This window comes from Stegostoma tigrinum, chromosome 14 (assembly GCF_030684315.1).
Source record: "Stegostoma tigrinum isolate sSteTig4 chromosome 14, sSteTig4.hap1, whole genome shotgun sequence".
NCBI classification, from domain to species: domain Eukaryota; kingdom Metazoa; phylum Chordata; class Chondrichthyes; order Orectolobiformes; family Stegostomatidae; genus Stegostoma; species Stegostoma tigrinum.
Window position 1 is genome coordinate 59,640,925 of NC_081367.1, and position 26,917 is coordinate 59,667,841.

The 26,917-nt window shown below is 42.7% G+C and overlaps 1 protein-coding gene across 2 annotated transcripts in view; it reads left to right on the forward strand.

Moving 5' to 3' along the window:
• Positions 1-25,561, forward strand: part of LOC125457653 (segment polarity protein dishevelled homolog DVL-3) — a 114,586-nt gene extending 89,025 nt beyond the window's left edge. The window contains exons 7-15 of one of the 2 annotated variants that reach the window (XM_048542186.2): positions 319-388; positions 2,511-2,650; positions 3,410-3,486; positions 4,313-4,380; positions 9,525-9,602; positions 12,507-12,638; positions 13,288-13,455; positions 18,308-18,526; positions 23,868-25,561. In XM_048542186.2, the coding sequence (XP_048398143.1) occupies positions 319-388; positions 2,511-2,650; positions 3,410-3,486; positions 4,313-4,380; positions 9,525-9,602; positions 12,507-12,638; positions 13,288-13,455; positions 18,308-18,526; positions 23,868-24,316 (1,401 nt within the window). In that variant the 3' untranslated portion in view covers positions 24,317-25,561. Of the gene's footprint in view, positions 1-318; positions 389-2,510; positions 2,651-3,409; positions 3,487-4,312; positions 4,381-9,524; positions 9,675-12,506; positions 12,639-13,287; positions 13,456-18,307; positions 18,527-23,867 lie in introns of both variants that reach the window. The other variant, XM_048542185.2, reaches the window with a different exon arrangement.
• The last annotated feature ends 1,356 nt before the right edge of the window (positions 25,562-26,917 follow it).

The window sequence follows — 26,917 nt, forward strand, 5'->3', positions numbered from 1 at the left end:
GGATTGCTTTACATGAAGTGTCCGTGGACTCTGACTGGGCAAAGGCATTCACTGTGGTGTGGAGCCTTGAGACTGCCTGGTACCCACTGAATGTTTCACCAACTTATGGAGGGTTGGGCAAGTGAACTAACATGAAGAAAAAAGCTGTGAGCTCTTGTGCACACTGTCCATGTGGAGACAAATGATCCAGAAAATCTCGTTCAGAGCATGGGCCATTTCCTCACAGAAATTCTGGTGAGCGTCTGTGTCCCTTTCCTATCTGGAAAGCATTATTGGAAACTGATGGATTAATTGGGTTGTGTTTCTGCTCTCTTTCAGTCGTCCTCATTCAGTAGTATCACAGACTCCACTATGTCCCTCAACATTATCACCGTCACTTTAAACATGGGTAAGTGCACGCTTCTCCACCAGGAAGGGGAAACAGATAGGTGGGTGTGGTGGGAGCAGTTAAGCGGTTAGACAAAAATAATCCTTTGGGAAGTTAAATTCAGAGCAATGTGTGGGCTGCGCCGGGACTCGCTTCCCCCTCGCGCAGCGCTGGGCACTCGCTTCCCCCTCGCGCTGCGCCGGGCACTCGCTTCCCCATCGCGCTGCGCCGGGCACTCGCTTCCCCATCGCGCTGCGCCGGGCACTCGCTTCCCCATCGCGCTGCGCCGGGCACTCGCTTCCCCATCGCGCTACACCAGGACTCACTCCCCCTCGCTGCTCAGGGACTCGCTTCCCCCTTGCTGCTCAGGGACTCGCTTCCCCCTTGCTGCTCAGGGCACTCGCTTCCCCCTCGCGCTGCGCCGGGCTCTCGCTTCCCCTCGCTCCGGGACTCGCTTCCCCCTCGCGCTGCACCAGGACTCACTTCCCCATGGTGCTGCACCAGGACTCGCTCCCCCTCGCGCTGAACCGGGATTTGCTTCCCCTTGCCATCTTGTTGGAAGTCAGTGTTGGAAAAGACAGTGGAATCTTTATTCATAAACATGGTTTAAAAGATCGTCAAGCAAGAAAAATGCAATAAAGTTGAGTCAGCCCAAATTCCAAAAGGGAAGGTTATGTTTGAGCAATGTGATTGAATTCTTTGAAGCAGTGCCAGGAAAGGTTAATGCAGTAGACAAAATGTATTTGGATTTTCGAAAGGCCTTTGATAATTTACTGCTGAGTAGATTCATGGCTAAAGTCAAAACATGTGTTCTTAAGGGTCAGATAGTGGAATGGATAACAAGTTGTCGACAAAACAGAAAGGAGAGAGTCAGAGTTAAAAGCAGCTGTGCAGACTTACAAAGGATAAGGAGTGATATTCAACAAGGAACTGTATTGCCACCATTGGTGTCCACTGTTTACATTAAAAAATATTTGTTCTTGAGAATTCGAAAAACAATTTCAAAAATTTCTGCTGACTGTAAATGGTTAATACAGAGGAGGACCTTGACAGAAGTACAGGAAAGACTTTAATAAACTTGCCGAAAGGGGATTAAGTTGACAAATGAGCTTCAGTGCAAATAAGTGTGAGGTGATACATTTTAGTCAAAGGTTATGATTAGATGCTTGAAAAATATGTGACAAAAGTGGGAGAGTGAAACAGCGGCATCCACATGGTGCAGAATCACATAAATTATTAAAAATAACACCAGATTACTGAGAGCTTAAAATAAACAAGCACAGCAATAGAGATCCTTTCTGGAGAGAGAATTGAAAAACAGACAATGTTTTATTATATTGGTATAGAAAATTATTCAGACTATTCATAGTCAGAGAGGCATAGGTGTAGATGCAAAATCAATTTGCTTCAGTGATGCCAGAAACTGAGAAGGTTTATCCAGCCAGACAAATTGGACAGTTGGATTATTTTCTGTCAAGCTAAAAGATGATGAGATAGAAGCTTGTAAAATCATGCAAGTTGTTGGCAGAGCCAGTGTAGAGAAAATGTTTCTACCTGTTAGAAGAGCAGAACTAGGGGGGCATAAGAATAAGGTAATCGCTAATGCATCCAATAGCGACTTCAGTAGAAACATTATTTTAATGCAGGAAGCTTTGAGAATGCGGACTCATTATCACAGGTAGTGGCTGGGGCTGTGATGCAGTCTGGGTAAGGTTAATAAACACCAGAAAGAGAGAAATCAAAGGATATGCTGAGAGGGTGAGATGAAGTAGTGTGGGAGGAGGCTGGTGAAGAGCATACATACCGACATGAACCATTTGGGCTGAATGTTTACACTTTCTCCCTCTGTCTGTGTGAGTTTACTCCAGGTGCTCAGTTTCTTCGCACAGACCAAAGATGTGCAGGTTAGGTGGATTGGCCATACTAAATTGCCCACATTGTTCAGGGATGTGCAGGCTAGGTGGATTAGCTGTGGGAAAGGTGGGGTTACAGGGATTGGATGAGGGGCTGTGCCTGGGTTGGATTATCTTTGGAAGGTCAGTACAGATGCAATGGGCTGAGTGGTCTCTTTCTGCTCTGTAGGGATTCTGTTCTGCTTCTGTATTGTAAGTGCTAACTTTGACATCCACATGCTTCCTTTTAGAGAAATACAATTTCCTGGGAATCAGCATCGTGGGGCAGAGTAACGAGAGGGGCGATGGAGGGATTTACATTGGATCCATTATGAAGGGAGGGGCCGTGGCAGCGGACGGCAGAATCGAGCCTGGAGACATGTTACTGCAGGTGGGCTCCTGGGTCACACTCACCCAGCTAGGGGAAAGGGGGCTTTTCGATGACAGGACGCTAATCTGAAATCAGAGACGGCATGTGTCACATACATCACAATATTAATGGGAGGAGTGTGCTGGAAATCAATCGCCATTGCTCCATAAGCTGTCACAATTGGTGGCATGTTGGTAATGTCGCTGGACCAGTGAGAGAACTCCAGGACTTTGAGATACATGGGAAGAAGAAACGCAGCATTTGGGCTAAATGAGCTATAGTTTGAGTACAAATCAACCAATGTCATGATTGTCAGCGGATCAGGTCATTGCATTTTATGGGAACTCGCTGTGTGCAAATTGTCTATTATATTCTTACCTTATGGCTGCACTTCTAAAATACATCATTAGTTGCAAAGCACTACGCTGCTAAGTGACATACTGAGCTTATTAAAAATGTGATAGCTTTATTTTTCTTCGCACCACCCAAGCCAAGTCTCCTCCAGGCGTCCTTTTTGCACATACACGTAATTTTGCATTTGCCCTGATGTAATTTCTGTATTTGTCTTATGGCTCTTTACCAGAAAGAAGGGTGCACCTTCAAGAAAGTGAGCAGCGAATGGGCAAGGGGAATTAGTCAGAGTTACTACATCTGAGCAGCGCCAAACAATCCCTGCTGAAAAGTTGACAAGTGAATGCTGGGTTCACCTCAGTAGTACTGCCCTTCCTGAGGCAGCCAATTTTCTTAGGATGAGTAATTGTACCTTTTCCTTCATGTCAGGTTAATGACATCAACTTTGAGAACATGAGCAATGACGACGCAGTGCGAGTTCTGAGAGAGATCGTGCATAAACCAGGGTAAGAGAGATGGTGTGGTCACGGATTCGATTAATGTGCCAGCCTTAGCTCAATAGGTAATACTGTTATCTCAGAATCTGACGGATGTGGATTACAAGTCCCGTTCCAGAGGCTTGAGCACATAATCATGGGTGAAAATCCAGTGCGGGGCTAAAGGAATACTGCACTGTCGAAGATGTTGTCCTTCAGATGAGGAAGTTAATCATGGCCTACATTCTGTGGTGAACAAAAATGAAGGCCCCACAATCCCTAATGTCCTAGCTAACATCTATCCATCAATCAACCTCACTAAAAAACCAAGCTTCTGATCATTATATTCAGGCAGTCTGTGGGAGTTGCTCTATACTATTTGTCTGCCAAGTTTTCTACATAATAACAGTAATTACATTTCAGAGGCTCTCAGGAATGTCCTGAAATTGTGAATGGTGCTACAGAAATGCACGTTTTTCATTTCTTTGGGTTTTAATACTGTCATGGAGTAATATAACAGCAAGCTAAGGGAGAAACATTTTGGTCTTAAATCTCTCTGTGCAACCCCATGGGAAATCAATAAGTATTCTTTTAAAATGTTCACTGAAACATAAAGCAGTGAAATGTGTTAAGTATGCTGTATGCAACGTGGCAGAAAGTGGATGCAGCTCATCTGTTTCTCTCAGGTCCTTTTATTCATGAGTCAGCCCAGTCTAGCAGCACCCGTCAGGCTGTACAAAGAGGAACATGCTGAAATCCTGAAATTCCACTTAACCTTTCAGTTGCTGGAATGTTGAGCAGGCTTTTGTTCTGTTGATTTGTGGGAGTCCTAACATCTGGGTATTGTTTTCTTAAGACCCATCACGCTGACTGTTGCCAAATGCTGGGACCCAACACCTCGTGCCTGTTTCACACTCCCCAGAAGTAAGTAGCTTCTAAAATCTTGTGATGGTCTTGAATAAGATGAAAGAGCAAGAAGAAAGCTCACAAGAAAATGAATATGATTGAAGTCTGTATCAGTGTATTAAAAATTTTATGCCTTTGGACAACGCTTGTCAACATCATTCCAATAGAAATCCAGAGTCATGTGATAGCAGGTTATTGTAAGACAGTAAGAAATATGAGTAAGGGTAGTTCACAGGGGAGGTGATGGCTTAGTGGTAACGTGTTTGGATTGGTAGCCTAGAATTCCAAGTTAATGTTCTTGTGAAATGGATTTGACTCCCACAATGGTAGATGGTGAAATTTGAATTCAGTACAAATGTGGAGTAATAGCTGGCCAAATGCGGATCACATAAAAAAACCCATCTGGTTCATCAACAACCTTTAGGGAAAGAAATCTGTCATCCTTAACTGCATGTGACTGCAGAACCACTGCAATCTGGACAATTAAGGATGAGCAATAAAAACTAGCTTAGACAGTGACTCCCAATTCCGATAAAAGAGTCATTGACAAAAAATTGTCCCATGCCTGAGGTTGGTCTGCCATTCAGTAAAACCATAGAATCCTTACTGTGTGGAAAGATGCCATTCGGCCATGCCGAACCGCGAAAGACCATCCCGTCCTATTCCTGTAATGCCCCCCCCCACGCCATTTCCCATGGCTAATCCATCTAGCCTGCATATCCCTGGATACCACAGACAATTTACCATGGCCAATCCACCTAACATGTGGGAGGAAACTGAAAGTCCCGGAAGAAGTCTAAGCAGACACGACGGAGGTCCAAACTCGACACAGGCAGTTGCCTGCAGGTTGAATCAAACCCTGGTCCCTGGCACTTTTAGGCACCACAGAGTTACTGTGCTGACCATGCCATGGCTGATATAATTGTGCCATGATCTTCACTTTACAGTGGCCCTTCTATAATCCTTAACTGCTTGCAGATGAAAAATCTGTGTAACCTAGCCTTGAATATATTCAATGATATTCAGTGAGCCATGGGAAATACAGGGTTACAGGGATAGGGTAGGGGGGGTGGCTCTGGGTGGGCCATTCTTTGAAGCATTGGTGTGGAGTCAGTATGTCAAATGGCTTGCTTCCATGCTGTAGGGATTCTGTATCCAGCCTGCACTGGCCTCTGTTCAACAGCATTCCAAACAGAGAAAAAATATCCTCCTCCTTCTCCATCTTAAATGGCAGAGACCTTATTGTTACCCCTTCCCACCAGTTAGGACATGGCTAAACATCACTGATAGTGCGAGGGTACAATTACAGAGTAAATGTCCTGAAGAATAGTCATACTGGATTTGAAATATTAACTCTGTTTCTTGCCCCACAGATGGTACCAGACCTGCTGAATTTCTGCAACAGTTTCTGTGTTTGTTTCAGATTTTCAACATCCACATTTTGCTTTTATTTGATTAGTTTGCATAGATGGTTTCCTTTTTTAATGTGAATGTAACAACTCAGAAAATGTGACAAGACAACAGAATACATTACTTTAAATTCGCAGGCTGAACGCTATTGACACACCTAGGTCCATTACGTCTTGGCATCTAACCCTCTGGATATGTGTGTCAAGCCACAGGAGAGCAATTGCTATCTTCTGGAAGATCTCTTGAATTTTATATCAGTGTAATCTGAGCAAATGTCTTTTGTACAGTGTGGCTACCATACTTCCAACATTCTACCTTGACTATATTTTCAAAATGCTTTTCATTGGCTATAAGTGTACTGGGATGTCCGAGGTTATGATCGGAGCTGGCATTATAGAAATACATGATTTTGTTTCGTTAACTGCCCTGTTCAATCTTCAAAAATTTGGAAATCAAAGCTGTTACAAAATGTTGCCACAATTGCTATAAAAATCCAGCTGGTTTACTCATGCCATCCTTGCCCTTTGTTGGCTTTTACGTGACTCCAGTCCCAGATCTACCTGATTGACTCTGAGCTTCTCTCTAACATGGCTTAGTTGTCTCAAGCATCTACAAGGAGCTCAGTACAGTAGAAGGACAATAAATGCCAACACAACCACAGAATAAAGAATTGAAAAAACAACAACGTCTACATTCAACTCAAGATAGTTTCATTCAAATCGTTGGACACAAAAACATTTTGGATTGTTACTGGTTGAATGTCTTCTTGCCTTCAGCAATCATTTGTGCCCATCTCCTAAGACTGCATTGGTCCAGTTGGCATGGCATTTGCGTACAGCATATCCATTTACACATGTGACCATTGAGGCCACAATAACAACTTCACCAATTCACCAAACACTGATGAAGTTTTGCATTTCTGGCTCATTGAAAATTGCTTTGCATTAGGGCAGAAATTTCACTTTTACAGTCTACTGCGTGTGCTTTGTATCCATACCTCATCAGCCATGGGCAATATTACCATCTGTAACTCATATGAGGTGGTTTTTTTTTGCTTCTACTCTGTCTCGCTTTTCCTCCCAACAAAGGATCACTGTCTACCACTCGATAACAAATGCACTCTCATTTCCTAATCTTAGACGAGACTGGAGAAGAAGATAAGTTGGGGTTTTATAAAGCTCAGCAGACCTACTCACGCCTGTTTTGTCACCCCAAATTAATTCAATTTCAACGGTCCCCTGAACCCTCCCCATACTACTTAGTTTGGGGCTGGTGTGACAGTAAAGGGTGGGTCGCATGAGGTAGCCAATGTGTAGCAGTCAATCTGTGTACAATAATGGATGGTCCTCCAACCTGACCCTCCTAGTCTCATCCCAGCCATCCATTCCCACTGAAAAGTGCTCCAATTAGGATTCCATGGAATGAAGTTAATGGATTATGAAGTTTTGGGAAATGTACATTGAGCCACTTTAGACAAGTGAGTTGGCCAGATGCATTTAACAGTGGGGGCATGAACAGCAGGGTCTTGGAAAAACACCAACTTGGGTGACAGCCTAAAAGTATAAGCTGAAGGAGAGTTAGACTTAAACATTTGGCACCACAAACTGTGCATGCATAATATCACTCACGGTGCACAAATTACCTCCAGGTTAATATGATGTACAGGACTGCATCAATTATCCAGAGTTTGTAAATCACAAGCAGGGTTTTATCTATTTCTTTGTTATCAAAATATAAGTGTTGATGGCAAGGCTTCTATTTGTTACCCATCTCTAGTTGTCCGTTGAGAAACTGTTGTTGTTTCACCTTCTTGAACTGTTTATTATGGAGAACGTTTCAGAGATTTGACCATCAAAGATGAATGAAGAGCCATGCCAGCCCAGGAGAATGTGTGACTTTGAGGGAAACTTGCACATGATGGTGCCTTCTCTCCCTGTCCTGCTCGGTGGTAGAGGCCATGGGTTCGGGAGGTGCTGTCACAGGAGTCATGGTTGATTCCTGTAACATATCTTGCAGACGGTACTCACAGCTGTTCCTGAGAGTCGGTGGTGAAAGAAATGAATGTTGAAGGTAAAGCTGATCAAGAGGCTACTTTGTCCTAGATGGTGCAAACCCTTCAGATATTGTTGGAGTTGCACTCAGCTAAGCAAGTGGACAATATTTCATCACATTTATAACTTATGCCTTGTAGATCCTGGAAGGGCTTTGCAGAGTTGGGAGGTGAGTTACTTGCCTATCTGTTCTTCCAGCTAAATTATCTATGTGGATAGTCAGGTCAGACTCTGGTCAAAGGAAACCCCTTTGTTGGTAATGGAGTATTCAATGACTATATTGCTTTTAAATGTCGTGGATTAGTGATAGACTTCTCCTGTTGGAGATGGTCATTGCGTGGCTGTTTTGTAGCATGAATGGTCACTCATCAGCCCAAGCCTCGATGTTATCTGAGGCTTGCTGCATGTCAGCAAGAACTACTTCCTTACCTGAGGCAATGAAAAGGATACAAAATACTGTATAATCATCAGTGGACACCCCCACTACTGACCTCGTGATGGAGGGAAGATCATTGATGAAGCAGCTGAAGATGGATGGATGGCCTCAAAACACTAGTGTTAAGCTCCTGTGGAGATGTCCTGGGATTGAGATGATTGACCACCAAAACTGCAGCCGTTGCTTTGTCTTGATGCAGGCTAAGCCCTGACTCCACTGAAAATCCTTGCTCATACTTGAAATTGTGGATGATGAGTCTAGAGAGTCATGTGGATTGAGAATAATTACGGTTCTGCTGTATAATCGGAGAATAACGACTCAGACACCCAGTCACTGTGTTTAAAGTGACGCTCCCAGGACTGTCTCTTGCATCGGCAATTTGGTGTTCAATTCCACTGAGAGATATGGTGCGATAATTTCTTGAATTCATTGATCACCATTTGCGTTTCCAGCTGCTGTCTCATTCTCTGTTGGATTTAAGTCTATCCATCCCTCCCTGTTACTGTAGTTGGTGTCGGTTGAGGGATTTAAACAGTTCCTTCCCTCATTATTTCATATGCCTTCAACCCATTGAGTCAACTTCCTGATCAACTGGTGATCTGCTAAGTGTGGTTTCTTGATGACCAGCAAAAATAAGCCTGGGTAACTAGTAAAGGTTAATAGTAGAATGGCAACCTAGTTAATTTGTGATTTCATTGCATGAAGATGGTACTCACATATGCACAATTGTAAATAATGAGGTGTAGAGCTGGATGAACACAGCAGGCCAAGCAGCATCAAAGGAACAGGAAAGCTGATGTTTTGGGTCTAGATTGTATCAGTGATAATGGGAGCTGCAGATGCTGGAGAATCCAAGATAAGAAAGTGTGGAGCTGGATGAACACAGCAGGCCAAACAGGGGTCTAGGCCCGAAACATCAGCTTTTGTGCTTCTGAGATGCTGCTTGGCCTGCTGTGTTCATCCAGCTCCACACTTTGTTGTTTTGGGTCTAGACCCTTCTTCACAAAACTTTCAGCTTTCCTGCTCCTCTGATGCTGCTTGGCCTGCTGTGTTCATGCAGCTCCACACTTTGTTATCTCAGATTCTCTAGCATTTGCAGCTCCTACTATCTCTGCACAATTGTAAATGCATGTAGCTACATGCAGAACAATGCATCATAATTGATTCATTCCAGAAATTCAAAAAATTTCATAAAATTTCATGCACTGTAAAAAGGTTGCTGCGGTGAAAGTACTGATGTCTCCTTATTTCCTACCGTCCTTCAGGTGAGCCCATTCGCCCCATTGACCCAGCAGCGTGGGTGTCACATACAGCGGCCATGACAGGAGTCTATCAACCATATGGTATGAGCCCCTCCATGAGCACCATTACTTCCACCAGCTCTTCCATCACCAGCTCCATCCCAGAAACCGAACGTAAGTTCCACCTGCACACGACCATCACCCTCACCTGGCATTTACACAGCATGATCTCCCAAATCACCGAGCTGCTTTTCTCTCAGTTTCTGCCATTCTACTTCAATTCACCTGTATTTGCGCGAGTGTGTGTGTGTTGTGTGTGTGTGTGTGTGAGAGAGAGAGAGACATACGCACGTGCTCACAGGATGCAGTGCTTCATCACAAGAAATATGAAGAGATTTCTGCCTGGTAACGTCTTACCATCCATCTTATAATTGCACTTTGGCTAGGAAGATATATTACAATGCAGAAAATAGAACAGGTATTATGAAAATTCAGTGCATCGGCATCATATTTTAATTGACAAACCAAAGTAATGGGTCAAGGAACATGATGCAAGTCAGCACTAAGCTTGTTTCGAGCAAAATGTAAGGTGAGCTGAATTACGAAGCCTGTGTTATTTGATTGCATAGAATCATACAGCACTGAAGAGGCTCATTAGCCCATTGAATGTGCACTGACAGAACTCTCTAAACCTACATTCGTTCCACTTTCCAGCAGTTGGACCGTAGACTTGAATGTTATAACACTTTGTTTGGTCATCCAAGTACTTTTTTAAATGTTGTGATGTTTTCCATCTCAACTAGCCACCTGGACAGTACATTCCAGACTGCCACCATCCTCTGGGTGAAAAGAATTTCCTCAAATCCCTTCTAAACCTCCTGCCTTTCATCTTAAAATTATGTCTCCTTGTTACTGATCTTTTAACCAAGAGCAGCAGCTGCTTTCTATTCACCCTATCTGTGCCCCTCATAATCTTCTACACCAGAAACATGTCCTATATCATGCTTCTCAGCTCTGAACAAAACAACTCAATCCTGTCTAGCCTGTCTTCTTAGGTAAAATACTCTATCCGAGGCAACATCCTGGAGAATCTCTTCTGCCCCTCTCCAATGCAGTCACATCCTTCCTGTTGTGTGGCAATGAGAACTATACACAGTACTCTAACTTTGGTTCTATACAGCTCTGTCATGACCTCCCTGCTCCTATATTACATGCCATCACCAATGAAGACAAATATCCCATATACATTGTTAACTACCATGTTCTACTGGCCACCTTCAGGGATGTGTGGGCAAACACCCCAACATCCCTCTGTTCCTCAGAGCCTTCTAGTGTCCTACCATTCATTTTGTACTCCCTTGTCTTGTTACTTCTTCCTCTCACCTTTCATGGTTAAATTCCATCTGCCACTAATTTGTCATCTGACCAATCCATTCAAATCCTCCTGTAATCTAAGACCTTCTTCCTCACTGTTAACCACCTGGCCCACCTTTGTGTCATTCACAAACTTACTTATCATCCCAACCCAAAACCTGTCTCATTTATATATACCACAAAAATTGATCTCTGTGGTACACCAAAGGATACTGGCCTCAAGCCACACAAATAGTCTTCTACCACCATCCTGTATCTCCTAGCATTGTCAATTTTGGATTCCATGTGCTTTTACTTTCTTCATCAACCTTCCATGTGAGACCTTGTCAAAGGCTTTGCTGAAGTCCATGCAAACTACATCAGCTACACTACCCTCATTTACACACTGTCATCTTCTTGAAAAATCCTGTCAAGTTTGTAATTCATCACATCCCTCTGACAAAGCCATGGTGACTATCCCTGATCAAAACTCGCCTCTTTTTAATACAGAAAAGATGTACAGAGGAAAGTAGGTGGTATTTGCAACTTCAGAGGAAAGAAAGTGGAAAGTTAGAGTCTCCATCATCCCAGAAGATTATAGGCTACTTTTTCATTAGAGGGAGATGACTCATAGTAATTTTAACCTAAGGGTCACCGCACCTTAAGTGAGGAGTGAAATAGAGATGGCAGGGTCTTATTCGTAACCTCAGCCAGTAAGGAATTTGCATCACTTTGCACAGCAAGCCACCATCCAAGCCACTGAGATGACTAACCATACTCATGTCAGTCCAATAGGCAAGAAAAATTTCATAAGAAGCAGAGAGATAGTGAAATGCCTTAGACTCTCTCCAAAAAACTCTTTCCCCTAGAAAAGCTTTTGCCGCTTGGAGTTAATTCAAAACTTTTATTGATTTTGGGTGAGTATAGTAGCTAAGGGTGAAAGCATCAAAGTGGGTAGGTAGAGTTGGGATCCTGCTCAGACATGAATTCATTCAATAGTGGAATGGATAGAGGAGCTGAATAGCCTGTTCCTGTTTCTCTTTTCCTTGTACTCTCTCCAGGAGCATGACCAGTACTAAAGCCTGAGGCAGGTTTACTATTCCGTACAGTCACACTCAGCCAATAGGTTTCTGGTTGTTGTATTGTAATTTTGCTGGCTTTCAAAAGGTGAGATCGGTTTCTCTGTTGCCATCATGAAAGATTCAAGATACCTGGCTATCCTTATGGCGGGAAAGTATCAAACCTCCAGTTAGCAACCCAACGGAAGGAAAAGTTGATGATAAAAGTGGTCAGTTTAATAAATTTAGATTGAAATTCTTCTTTAGAAATAGATATTGCTGGTATAGTTTTCCATAATGTTGTTTTATCTATAACCAAGAAGTTGCACCAAGTGCTTGTTAACTGTGAACTCAGTTATAATTTATTATTCGTAAAGAAAGACCAATTTGTAATTATTATTGTACTAGAGTGTTCTGAAATGAATTATGCTTTCTATAAATTAGATAACTATAAATAAATTATATAAATTACACTGCTGAAGAATGGCCAGTTCTATTCCCTTTCTCGTCAACCCACACCTGACAGCCCAGCCCTGCACCGCTCTGTAACATTGCCCAACTGAAGCAAGATCTCTTTATGTTCTTTTCTTCTCAGGGTTCGATGATTTTCATTTATCAGTCCACAGTGACGTTGCCACCATCGTCAAGGCCATGGCATCACCAGAATCAGGCCTGGAAGTCCGTGACCGAATGTGGCTTAAAATAACAATCCCCAACGCTTTTATAGGTATGTAGCATCCAGCCAGTGAGCCAAGTTTAGAAACCGTGCCTTTGTGGATTAATAACTAGGATAAACATGGAAAAGGGAGACTGTGCCTTTGCTGAATAATAAACAAAATAAACATGGAAGAGGAAGACTGGCCCTCACCTAAGCTCATTTGTTTGGAAAATCTTGAAGGTTTGGCCTGACCAACGCCGTAATTTGTTTTCTAGTTCTGATGATAACTTTCTGTCTCTGCAGGTGCTACTTGAGCAGCTGAGCATTTCCAGCATTTTCTATTTTTTATTTTATCTTCCAGTGTCTGCAGTATTTTGCTTTTTGATGACGCCCCAATCATTGTGTTACTAACAAGTAGTACTTGCATGAGCCTGGGGCAAAAAGCTCTAAATGTTGAGGACAGATGAATAGATTGTATTCCCTTAAATATAGAAGACTTTTAAAGAACAAGCAACTTGAAAGGGTGTTCAAAGCATATTTTGGTGGTAACTTTCAGAAAAGAATTAGAAAAATGTGTTAATGGGCAATATTTGTCGGGCTTTGGAGTAGGGATAGGAAGTGGAGTTGAGAATCTCGGATTGCCCTTGTAAAAGTGGTTGCAGAAGCATACTGCACTGATTTACCTGCTTTGCTACATTATTGTGTCCTCCTTTCCCAGGTTCTGATGTCGTTGACTGGCTTTATAATCACGTCGAAGGTTTTCCAGACCGTCGCGAGGCAAGAAAATATGCCAGTAATCTCCTCAAAGCTGGTTACATTCGACACACAGTGAACAAAATCACCTTTTCAGAGCAGTGCTACTACATCTTCGGGAATCTATGTGGCAGTGAGTGACTCTGTCTTTGGGGCGTGTTGTCGTCTCAAACTGGTATCCTTCCTCAGCTTCTCCCCAAATGTTGGCTGCCATAACAGCCCCTTGCCTTAAAGAAATAAATCACCACTCAGTCATATAGAATTTGAGTATTAGAGAAAGGACTAACACATTATCAAAACTTCTGTCCTTGCAGTTATCAGGACAGATGCAAGAATGCCAAATTTTAAAGGAGTAACAATTTATGCTGCATGAGGAAAGGATGCTAATTAGCTGGCAAGTGGACTCTGGTTGATTGAGGCATTGGCATAGAAAATATACCTGAGAAATATTGTCCCCATAGCGTCCATTTAATTCAGAAATGTGCAATAACTGGACATGTTCTTTTTGCCTACAGAGGACCCGTCCCTGTTTGATCCAGCTGATAATCTTAAATTCGTTGTTAGTATAATTTTCATCACACCAAGTCAGCCCTTGCTGAACAATCTTAATCATGGAATCATATCTAACCTTAACAGTTATGTTTTGAGATTTGCAAGTATGGGCTTTTATCATGCAATACAAATTGTTGTTCCCTTTGACATTTGGCATTCTTACTTCTTTCCAGATGAGTGCAGGATGCAAGCTTTCAACGGTGTATCTCTTTTCCTTATCAATACTTACTGGAAAAGTGGAGGAATGATTTTTCTGTTATTTTCTCATGGAATGTGACCATTGCTGGTATGACCCGCATTTGTTGCCCATCCCTCATTAAACTTGTACTGAATAACTTACCAGGCCGTTTCAGAAAACAGTTTAGAGTCAGCCATGTTATGGTAGATCTGAAGGCTCATGACAGGTTAAATAAGGATGGTAGGTTTCTTTCTGTACAGGAATGAATGAAGGAATTAGCTTTATTGTCATAATGAACCAAGTGGTTTTTTTTTGACAATTGAAGATAGTTGTCATGGTCCTTACCATGACATGCCTGACTCCCTTAATGAGCAGTGGTGTGTACACACTGTGACCCATCACTGAGTGAGTTGTGCTGGGTGCTCAGTGGCACGCGCGCACAAACACACACACACACACACACACACACACACACACACACACACACACACACACACACACACACACACACACACCCCGCCCCACCCCCATCAGTTTCGCTCCCCCCACCTCTTTGCTCTCTCTTCATTTTCTTTGTGCCTCTCTCTTCTATCTCCTTGAACTCTCTCTCTCTCTTGCTTCCCACTTTCTCCTTCTCCTCTCTTCCTACTCTCTGTCTTCCCTCTTCCCCTCCCGTCACTTCTCTTTCCCCTTTCCATCTCTTCCTTCTCCTCCATCCCTTCCTCTTCCACCCCACACCCCTCCCCCCTCTCTCTCTCTCTCTCTCTACCTCCCCACCTGTTTACCTGGTGGTCAAGATGAATTATAATGCAAGTCAGGTAGTAGATGCGATGGTGATTCCATGACATGAAATTTTGGATTTAATGTCTGAAGATACTACAACAAGCTGAAGAACGACCATTCCAAAGCTTATTGTCTCCCAAGGATATTTACTCAGAAGCTTCCATTGTCGAGGAAGATCTGCCTACTGAGTCAGTATGGGTGGAAATTAGGAACAGCAAGGGAGCAGTCACCTCGTTAGGGGTTTACTACAGGCCCCCCAATAGCAGCAGGGAGATTGAAGAAAGCATAGGTCGACAGATTTTGGAAAAGTGTGGACGCAGTAGGATTGTTGTAATGGGTGACTTTAACTTTCCTAATATTGATTGGAACCTGCTTCGAGCAGAAGATTTGAATGGAGCTGTTTTTGTAAGGTGTGTTCAGGAGGGTTTCCTAACGCAGTACGTTGACAGGCCGACGAGGGGAGAGGCCATTCTAGACTTGGTGCTCGGAACCGAGCCGGGGCAGGTATCAGATCTTGTGGTGGGAAAGCATTTTGGTGATAGTGACCATAACTGCCTCACATTCTACATAGGTATGGAGAAGGAGAGGATTAGGCAAAATGGGAGGATATTTAATTGGGGAAGAGGAAACTATGACGTGATTAGACACGAGTTAGGAAGCATGGACTGGGAGCAATTGTTCCATGGTAAGGGAACTATAGACATGTGGAGACTGTTTAAGGAACAGTTGTTGCGAGTGATGAGTAAATATGTCCCTCTGAGACAGGCAAGAAGGGGTAAGATAAAGGAACCTTGGATGACGAGAGCGGTGGAGCTTCTTGTGAAAAGGAAGAAGGTAGCTTACATAAGGTGGAGGAAGCTAGGGTCAAGTTCAGCGAGAGAAGATTACTCGCAGGCAAGGAAGGAGCTCAAAAATGGTCTGAGGAGAGCCAGGAGGGGGCACGAGAAAGGCTTGGCAGAAGGAATCAGGGAAAACACAAAGGCATTTTACACTTATGTGAGGAATAAGAGAATGGTCAAAGAAAGAGTAGGGCCGATCAGGAATAGCATAGGGAACTTGTTTGTGGAGTCTGAGGAGGTAGGGGAAGCCCTTAATGAGTTTTTTGCTTCTGTCTTTACGAAAGAAACGAACTTTGTGGTGAATGAAACCTTTGAAGAGCAGGTGTGCATGCTGGAATGGATAGAGATAGAGGAAGCTGATGTGCTGAAAATTTTGTCAAACATTAAGATTGACAAGTCGCCAGGCCCGGACCAGATTTGTCCTCGGCTGCTTTGGGAAGCGAGAAATGCAATTGCTTCGCCACTTGCGAAGATCTTTGCATCCTCGCTCTCCACTGGAGTCGTACCTGAGGACTGGAGAGAGGCGAATGTAATTCCTCTCTTCAAGAAAGGAAATAGGGAAATCCCCGGCAATTACAGACCAGTAAGTCTCACGTCTGTCGTCTGCAAGGTGTTAGAAAGGATTCTGAGGGATAGGATTTATGACCATCTGGAAGAGCATGGCTTGATCAAATACAGTCAACACGGCTTTGTGAGGGGTAGGTCATGCCTCACAAACCTTATCGAGTTTTTTGAGGATGTGACTAGAAAAGTTGATGAGGGTCGAGCTGTGGATGTGGTGTATATGGACTTCAGTAAGGCATTTGATAAGGTTCCCCATGGTAGGCTCATTCAGAAGGTCAGGAGAATGGGATACAGGGGAACTTAGCTGCTTGGATACAGAATTGGCTGGCCAACAGAAGACAGCGAGTGGTAGTAGAAGGAAAATATTCTGCCTGGAAGTCAGTGGTGAGTGGTGTTCCACAGGGCTCTGTCCTTGGGCCTCTACTGTTTGTAATTTTTATTAATGACTTGGATGAGGGGATTGAAGGATGGGTCAGCAAGTTTGCAGACGACACGAAGGTCGGAGGTGTCGTTGACAGTATAGAGGGCTGTTGTAGGCTGCAGCGGGACATTGACAGGATGCAGAGATGGGCTGAGAGGTGGCAGATGGAGTTCAACCTGGATAAATGCGAGGTGATGCATTTTGGAAGGTCGAATTTGAAAGCTGAGTACAGGATTAAGGATAGGATTCTTGGCAGCGTGGAGGAACAGAGGGATCTTGGTGTGCAGATACATAGATCCCTTAAAATGGCCACCCAAGTGGACAGGGTTGTTAAGAAAGCATATGGTGTTTTGGCTTTCATTAACAGGGGGATTGAGTTTAAGAGTCTTGAGATCTTGTTGCAGCTCTATAAAGCTTTGGTTAGACCGCACTTGGAATACTGCGTCCAGTTCTGGTCGCCGTATTATAGGAAAGATGTGGATGCTTTGGAGAGGGTTCAGAGGAGGTTTACCAGGATGCTGCCTGGACTGGAGGGCTTATCTTATGAAGAGAGGTTGACTGAGCTTGGTCTCTTTTCATTGGAGAAAAGGAGGAGGAGAGGCGACCTAATTGAGGTATACAAGATAATGAGAGGCATAGATAGAGTTGATAGCCAGAGACTATTTCCCAGGGCAGAAATGGCTAGCATGAGGGGTCATAGTTTTAAGCTGGTTGGTGGAAAGTATAGAGGGGATGTCAGAGGTGGGTTCTTTACACAGAGAGTTGTGAGAGCATGGAATGCGTTGCCAGCAGCAGTTGTGGAAGCAAGGTCATTGGGGTCATTTAAGAGACTGCTGGACATGCATATGGTCACAGAAATTTGAGGGTGCATACATGGATCAATTGCCGGCACAACATTGTGGGCTGAAGGGCCTGTTCTGTGCTGTACTGTTCTATGTTCTATGTTCTATGTTCTACTCACATACTGGGATGATTGCGGTCTATCCAGCCTACCCCATCTGTGTAATGACCTGGAATTCATAACAAAACCACAGCAATATGATCTCTTATTGTATTTCAGAGTGGGGACTATGGAACATCTTCGTTCCCTCAGTTGTGACTAGGGTTCATTAGTAGAAATCAGTCGGCCCTTTTCCTTCTGATTGCTTCACAGTGTCCAGCACAACCTGACCTCACCCTCCAGATGGGAAATGAAGCTGCTGGGCGAAATCAGGAACAGCACCTGACATAATGGTTGTCACACGAAATGGCCTGTCAGTAATTGCTACACTTGGCCCACTTGTAGAGAGTCACAGAGTCATACAGCACAGAATCAGACCCTTTGGTTCAACCAATCCATGCTGACTATAACTCCAAAACTAGTCCCACCTGCATGCACTTGGCTCACATCCCTCCAAACCTTTCCTGTTCATGTGGTAGCCAAGTGCTGTTCATAACGTGAAAGTAGCAGAGCCGGGGGAAAATTGCATTGGGATTGAAAAAGCGGATAGGTGAAGATTGAAAAATATTGAACCTTGCATACAACCTCATATATTCATTGTCCTGTCAGTCAGGTAATAAGCTAGTGTAGTGGATCCTGCAGGATTATTGACATTTGCACACTGCCATTGACAAAATTAACAGGCTGTAATTCTTTCAATTTCCACAGACATGGCTAACCTAACCCTGAATGACCAGGATGGATCCAGTGGCACTTCAGATCAAGACACGTTGGCACCCCTCCCACACCCAGGCGCAGCACCATGGCCCATTTCCTTCCCATACCAGTATCCACCACAACACCCTTACAACCCACATCCACCAGGCTACCACGACGTCGCCGGGTTCACGTACGGAGGAGGCAGTGCAGGCAGCCAGCCCAGTGAAGGTGAGAGAACCACATTAACCAAAAGAGTCACCGCATTACAGTGTCCACTTCTGGTTGCTGCACTGTTTACGAAGTTGTCCAAAGTGCTAGTTGCCCCATTATAGGTTCAACAACAACATTTTGCATTTATATGAGGTCTTTAATGTAGTAAAATGTTCCAAGATACTTCACAGCAATGAATATCAAACAAAATTCAACACTGAACTTTCGAAAGCAATTTAGGACAGGTTTTTTAAAAAAAGAATGATTGATGGAAGGGGGAAATTTTAATGAACACTGTAATGGAGAGAGAAGTAGGAAGGCAACTGATCAGGGCATAACATGTTGAACTGCAAGATGCTGCACTGAAGCAAATACTGAGCTAGTATATGACATTCGATTAACATAAAACAATTAAAGCAGAAATTCAATCCTTCCTGGCAATATATCCCTATTATCGTTCTGAAAAGGGACCATGAACGGACATATAAAGAAATTCACTGAGTAGAGACTCCTAGATAATCAAGCATATTGCATGAAATAAAAACAAAGTGCTGGACAAATCCAGCAGGTGTGGCAGCATCTGTTGGCTAGGGAAACAAAGTTTACTTTTTGAGTCTGATGGGACCATTCTACAGAACTGAAGAGACAGGTGGAAAAGGCATGGTTTTTGTGGTATTGAGTAGCAGGAAGGGACAGATGGAACAGAAGGACTGGTCAGAGAAAGATTGAGGGAGATTGAAGATCAATGACGTAAAGGATAAAATCTTTCCAACAATTTGATACAGTTAACATTTTAAACAGGTCATAAAGTACAAAAACAAGCAGGTTAAACTTGTATAAAGCAGTGCTTATACTCCACCTAAATCATTGGGTCCAATTCTGGGCTCCACACTTTAGGAAGGATGCCAGGAATGTCTTTTAGAGTGTGCAGCTGAGATTTACTAAAATGGCATTGGTGATGAGGGACTTCATGTTGCAGAGAGAGACTGGAGAAGCTGGAGTTTCTTTGCAGAGCACTGGACTATATAACTACATTAGAAGCAATTCAGAGAATGTTCATTGAACTGCTTTAACTGGGGTATTGAAAACCCTGAATAGTTTGATAGAGTGAATAGGAAGAAAGCATTTTGAGTGATGCAGAGTTGTTAAGTGGAAGAAACAAATAGACATTAATAAGTTGTATTTAAAATGTCATTTGCTAGTGCAGAAACTGCTGAAAAAATCTTGCACTAGTCGCAACAATTCACAAGAATGTCAATTAAGGGGGCAGACCATCAATTACACTGCTAGAGAGAAGAATGTGGATGTGTTGGCATCTGGACTCTGGCAGAGACTTTGCCACAGAGAAAGTGTCAATTAAAATTTAAAATGTAAACTTGGCAAGTTAAATCTGATTAGTCAGAGCATTGTCCTGCTAATTGAATCAGTGAATGTCTGGCATCAATTTTGTTAAATTGGAATAAGTGCATTGTTTGTGTATATTCTTTCTGTCTGCAGACATGCAAGGGCAATGCATTGTTTTCAACTGAACAAAGTAGGTGACAGCCATTTGATGATTCATCTCACACAGCAATGCCCTAACCAATCAGATTCAGTCTAGTTTAAAATATAATATTTAAACCAGGCTAGTTGTTAATTGTCAATCATTATAAATTTGTACGTAATCCATGGCAATGTCTCAACCATTCAATGCCTACTTGCCAACCAATAATACATTCACCTCTCTTCGAGTATAAGTTTTCCCTTTAAATTGCTACTCTTGTGAATCGTCCTGATGAGTGCAAGATTAAAACCTTTGGCAAAGTGTGCCTTTTTCAGTAGAACTCAACATGTATTTAGACAGAACCTTTAATGTAATCCAACCATTTAAGGCAATTGTTAAAAGAGTCAGAGGAAAATGAGGATTATTTCTTAATGCAGTCAGGCCAGCCTTGACCTCACAGAATGACACAACACGTTTAAGAGACTAAATGGATCTAATTGTACAGGCTGGAAGGATGTCAGAAGCAGGTTCTATAATACGTATCAAAAGGGAACTGGATACAGTAAACAAAATGGAACATGCAGGGCTGTGGATAATAAGCGAGGGTATATCAAACAAATTGAATAGGCCTTTCAAAAAGAGACTTTACTGATGCAGGCAGGATAAAAGGAATGGTCTCGTTGTGTTTCCAGGACACTGAGTTTTCCTGTTTCCCTAGATAAGGGGTACAAGCTTACACTGTGTGTTAGCACGCTTATCCCAGAAAAATGGACTCCAGAACTGGTAACTGTAGGCTGGTCAGCTTTAAAGTATGTCATTGGGCAAATATTAGTGTCTATTAGAAAGGATGTAAAATAACAGAGCATTTAGAAACATACAATATAATCAGACAGTCAGCAGGGCGTCAGGAAATCATGTCTACCAAATTTATTACAATTCTAGTTCTGAGGAGGTATCAAACAGATAAGGGGGAGCCAGTGGATATTTGGATGTCCAAAAGGCATTCAATAATGTACCACACGTAAGTCTACTTAAGATAAAAGTTCAAGGTATTGTGAGTAGTACATTAGCACGGATAGAGGATTGGCTAACTGACAGAGAGTTAAGATAAACTGGCATTTTGAGATGGAAGCCTGTAACTAATGGAGAGCCACAGAGATCACTGCTCGGGTTACAATTATTCAGAATATATTAATGATTTGGTTGACAGAACTGAATGTGCTACAGCCAAGTTTGTAGATGACACAAAAGTAGGTGGGATGGTAAGTGGTGAAGATGACTCAGAGTCTACAGAGGGAGATAGACAGGTTAAAAAGTTGACAGGTGAAATATGATACTGGAATATGTGGGGTCCTGCACTTTGGGAGGAAGAATGGAAGAGATGATTATAACTTAAAATGGGGAAGACGCAGAAAGCTGCAGCAGAGGGATCTGGGAGTCTTTTTACATGAATCACAGAAAGTCAGGCTTCAACTCCAGTCAGTAATAGGGAAAGCAAATAGAATGTTGACATTTATTTTAAAGAGAATGGAGTATAAAAATAGAGTGGTTTTGCTAAAGCTTTGCAAGGCACTATTCAGACAGCAGCTGGAATGCTGTGAATAGTTTGGGCTCCTTTATTTAAGAAAAGACAAACTGCCTTTGGAGGCGGCCCAGAAAAGATTCACGAGGTTAATCCTGGGTATGTAGGGATTGTCATATGAGGGGAGGTTGTGTATGTTGAATTGTATTCTTTGGATTTTAGAAGACTGGGAGGACACCCTATTAAAATATATGATTTTGAGGGAGATCTGCAGGGCAAATGCTGAGAGATTGTTTCCCCTTGTGGGAGACTCTAGGACCAGAACATAATCTCAGAGCATTGAGTTGACCACAGAGATGAATAGCAATTTATTTCCTCAGAGGTTGGTGAATCTGTAGAATTCTTTACCGCAGAGCTGTCAAGGCCAGCCCATTACGTAAACTCAGTGCTAAGATGGACAGGTTTTTAATCAGTCAGGGAATCAAAGGTTAGAGGAAAAAGGCGGAATTGGAGATTATCAGATCAGCCGTGAGCTCATTGAATTGGGGAGCATCTTCAATGGACCCAATGGCCTAGTTTCTCCTCCATTTATGAGAGATTGACTGGGCAGATACTGAGGTTTCCCCTTGTGGGAAATTCAGATTAAGTATTAGGGTTTCCCATTTATGACTGAAATGAAAAGTTTTTTTCTCTCTCTGATGTCATTAGTCTTTGAAATTCTCTTCCCAGATAGCAGTAGAGGTGGGGATCATTGAATGTATTCAGAGGTGAGTTAGATTATTGACCAACAAGTATTTCAGGAGAAGTCAAGAGTTTGTGCTTGATGCTGCAAACAGATCAGCCATATCAAATGATGGAGCAGGCTCAAGGCGCTGAATGGCCTACTGCTGGCCCTAACTCATGTATTATTTTCTTGACCATCCATATTCCACTGTGAGCTCCACTGTCAGCTCCTACTGTTCCACATAACTTCTCCACTGCCCCTTACTAAACTGCACACCCTTGTGTCAAGACAGGAGATTTAGATAGATCTATTCTTGCTTCCGTTTCTCATACATCCAATATCCATCAAGTCGAAAAAACATATTATCTGTACTTTTATTGCTTTGGTGTTTCTGGGATCTTGCTGTGTGCAAATCTGCTTCTGTGTTTCTCTGTGTTCTGACACTTCAAGAGCATTTAATAGTCGAAGAAGCACCTCTGGATGTAGCGCTAGTCTGGACAGTGTGGATAGAAAGCAGCTGTTCTTCTTGCTCCAGAAAACTACAATACAAAGGGACTTGGCGGGACTTGTGCACACAGCTAGTACACAGGCGCAGCAGGCAATCAGAAAGGCTAATAGAATGCTGACCCTTATTTCAAAGGTAGTTGGAATATATGAGTAGGGAAATCTCACTCTAACTGTGCAAGGTGCTGGTGGCACCACACCTAAAATACTGTGAGTAGTTCTGCTCCCCTTATTTTTAGAAAGATATTATTGCATTGAAGGCCATTCAGAGAAGGTTCATGAGGATGATCTCTGGTATGGAGGGATTGGCTAAACAGGTTGGGAATCTACTCATCGGAGCTTACAAGAATGAGAGGTGCCTTCACTGAAACATATAGGATTCTAAAGGGGCCAGACAGGGTAAATGTTGAGAGGATGTTTTCTCTTAATGGGAAAGCCTAAAGATCAGAGGGCATAGTCTCAGAATAAAAGGGTGCTAATATAGGACTGAGATGAAGAGAAATTTACTTTCTGAGGGTTGAGAATCTTAGAAACTCCTTATCTCAAACAGCTGTGGGAACAGAGTCCTTATGTACATGAAAGGCTAAGGTAGAAGGACCCTTGATCAGTCAGGGAATGAAACGTAATGGGAAAAAGGCAGAAAAGTGGACATGAAGAATGTTGGATCAGAACATATTGAATGATGGAAAGGTTCAAAGGTCTGAATAGCCTTAGTTGAAGGGTCAATAACAACAGGGGATAATTTTTTAAGTGAAAGAACAGGAGATGTAGAGACAATTTGAGGGAAGATGTTTTCATCCAGAGGGTGATGGGAACCTGGACAGCACTTCCTGGGAGGGTAGTCAAGGCAGAATACCTGACAAACTTTAAAAATATTTGGGTGAACAAAAAACTGTCATAACACTGAAAACCAAGGCTAAGTGCTGGAAAGTGGGACAAGTGTATGTTTGAAACAGTTTTATCAGTGTAGACTTGACGGGCTGATGTTTGGCTATCCTGGGATATTGCTTTATGCTGTATAAATGCAATTTCTTTCCCTCTACTCCTGTAGTCACCAGAGAAGATGACCTTATTTCTTTCTACTCTTTGCTTTGTGCTAAATCTTTATTTTGGTTCCTTGTTGCAGGAAGCCGAAGCAGTGGATCTAATCGCAGTGGGAGCGAGAGGAGAGGAGGGAAAGAGAAGGAGCCCAAAGCAGGCGAGGCCAAGTCGGGGGGTAGTGGTAGTGAGTCAGACCACACCACAAGGAGTGGCATCCGGCGAGAGCGGGCGGTCAGTGAGCGTTCGGTTCCTGCCAGTGAGCACAGTCACCATAGCAACCTCAGCCACCGGAGCCACCACTCCATGGCCGCCAGCATCCGTAGCCATCACACGCACCAGTCCTATGGGGCTCCTGGTTTGCCACCCCTTTACACCCCACCTCTCATGATGATGCCCCCGCAGCCTGCAATGGCACCCCCAGGGGCACCTCCTGTGCGTGACCTGGCCTCAGTGCCCCCAGAGCTCACAGCGAGTAGACAGTCCTTCAGAATGGCGATGGGAAACCCCAGTGAGTTCTTTGTGGATGTCATGTGACTGCTTTTAATTTCATTTTGTAAAGAAAGCATCATCTATTCAGTCTTGTTACTAAAACAGAACGACTAAAAAAAACTGGACTGAGGCCCTGTTTGTGATGGAGTAGCACATTTGAAGTGTGAACAGGACTGTATTTATTCAGCACTAATCTGCAAGATTTATAAACAAAAACCATTTGATTTGCTTCTCTCGCACCATCGCCCCCCTCCCACCCTCCCACCCTCCCTGATCGTCTCACAAAACTGGACTGTGTGTGTCCAGACAAAAGCCTGTCTGTCTGCCTCATTAATACCTTTCCCACTGTAAGTCTTCTTCCTTTTCTTTTAGAAAACAAAATACTGCATCTATTGAGAGCGTGTTGTGAAAACCAAAATGAAACTGTAATCATTTCCCATCTTATGTTCTTTTGAGCTAATTTTTTAAACCTCTTGTGTGCTTCTTTCCTTGTCACACAGCGAAGAAATATGGGGTGTTTGACTTCCTCTGATATCAGCTGATAAACAGTTGGTGCAGAGAGGTGAAAGGTCATCTACCGGATTGTGTCCCTTCCTGTATGATTGGCATGATAGCCTCTTTTTTAAATAATGTGGACACCAGGCAGAAGGAGAAAATGAGCAGTCCAAGGAGGCGAGTGCAAGATATGCTTTTTTTTCTCATGTTAAATTCCATCATTAAATACACGTTATGAATTTCAGTAAAACTCATCGAGCCTCGAGGAAGCACCACAAGCCTTATATTTCATGCAGAAACAGAAAGAAACTGTCTAACAATGACTTCTCTGTTGTTGAGCTTCAGAAATTGTGTCCTGTCAAGCCTTTCCTTTTATCATTCGAGCCTTGAGTGTGCTCGAAGTCAACATAAAACAGTTTGGGTCAAAGCACAAATACTGAAGTCTCAGATCCTGTTGCAGGCCCCCACCCACTCCTCCTCCTCCTGCCCACGCTCCCCATCTTTTTCAAGAAGAGAAATGCAAGGTACACAATGGTTGGGGATGCCTCACAACTGTCAGAGCCAGGAAATCTTTCCAGAGCAATCCGTTGGAGTCTCAGTGTGGAGAACGAAGACTCGCATCGGAGAATGGAACCAGCTGCACTAATAACTCACAATCTATAAACCGCTCTGTTCGGTTACTGAACCTGAAATTGAATAAGAAAAATATATCATTTGGAGGCCAGATGTGGCTCCGAATGATGATTTTGTAGCTGAAAGTTGTATTGTATACTTTAATAAAATGGTTCTAGATGATTTCTTTACGTCCACTCATTTGATCACTCAACGTTAACTTTGCAGATTCATTTCCCTTTTATTTTGTCTTGTAACTCATCTTAGGTGATTTCTGACACTGTGGTTGGCAGGGAAAGACCACTTACTAGCATTTTCAGTTCCAATTAAATTTGTCCTTGTCTAAAGCATGCTCCTATATCTGCTCCATTCAGATTCCATTCAGTATTGTTACACAGTCTGTGTACATTATAATCAAGGAGATTTTACTCAGACTCTGTTTTATTAGTGACATTTGTATTCTTTAGAATCAGACTTCCTCCATTTAAAGAATAAAATTAAAATTCCTTCGACTCTGTAATATAAAATACTCTCAGGGCAGATACAGCACAGCAAGTTCCATTTGTAGTCCCCCAAACATTTATTAAGCTCTATTATGTTTCAATGACTAGAGGGCGGGGTGTTGAATATAATGAGCTTTACTTGAAACTCCCGTATTCTGGACCTAGACCTCCCTCAGTATTCACTGCATAAGCATCAATGGAAGAAAGACAACATCTAAACTGTACTCATCTCCTTTGTGCACAAACTGAGTTTGAGCCCCATTCCCCATAGTCCAATTGTGCTCAGAATTATTTTCTCTATATTAATTAAATGTGATCAAGTGGCTTTATTTATACTTAGCTGTTACTTTTGAAGCTTGTGAAAATTTGCTCAGTATATTTTTTGTGTTTAACAAGTTTAGTCTGAGTGAGATCCAAACTCTGCCTGTCTGATTTTTCTTAACTTTTTGGCTGAAGACAAATCATGCATCTGATGAATCTCTCCTGAGCTAACTGGTTGTTCCCAAATCAGTCCTGGGATTCACACTGTAGTCTGCCACACAGTCAGGCACATGAAAGTGCAGAAAACAAAGACATAAATAAATTGCCTTTCATTACCTCTCAAAGTGCTTTCCAGTCATGGCATCTTTTTGAAGTGATCATATAGCAAACAGAGAAGTCAATTAATTCAAAATAAGATCCTACAAACGGCAATCTGACATACACAACATGGCTGATATCCAGTGACAGAGTGATTATAACAGTAGATGCCTTTGTATCTCACCTTATAACTCTGTATTAGGTCAAAGCAATTCAAACTGTGGGTGACTTTGTTTTGCGCTAAGCATTGTTATGTCAGAAGGATCCCTTTGCTAGTTGCTTCTTCACATTACTGCATTGATCACATTTCAAATAATGGATGAGCAGTTGAGGTAGGTGGCAGAGGGTGTTTAATATTTCTGGCACAAAAGAGTGCAAAATGATTTATTAAACCATGGTTCATAAACCTCAAGAAGGGGACCTTGTGAAGATTTTGAAGCTACTTAATATACTAGAA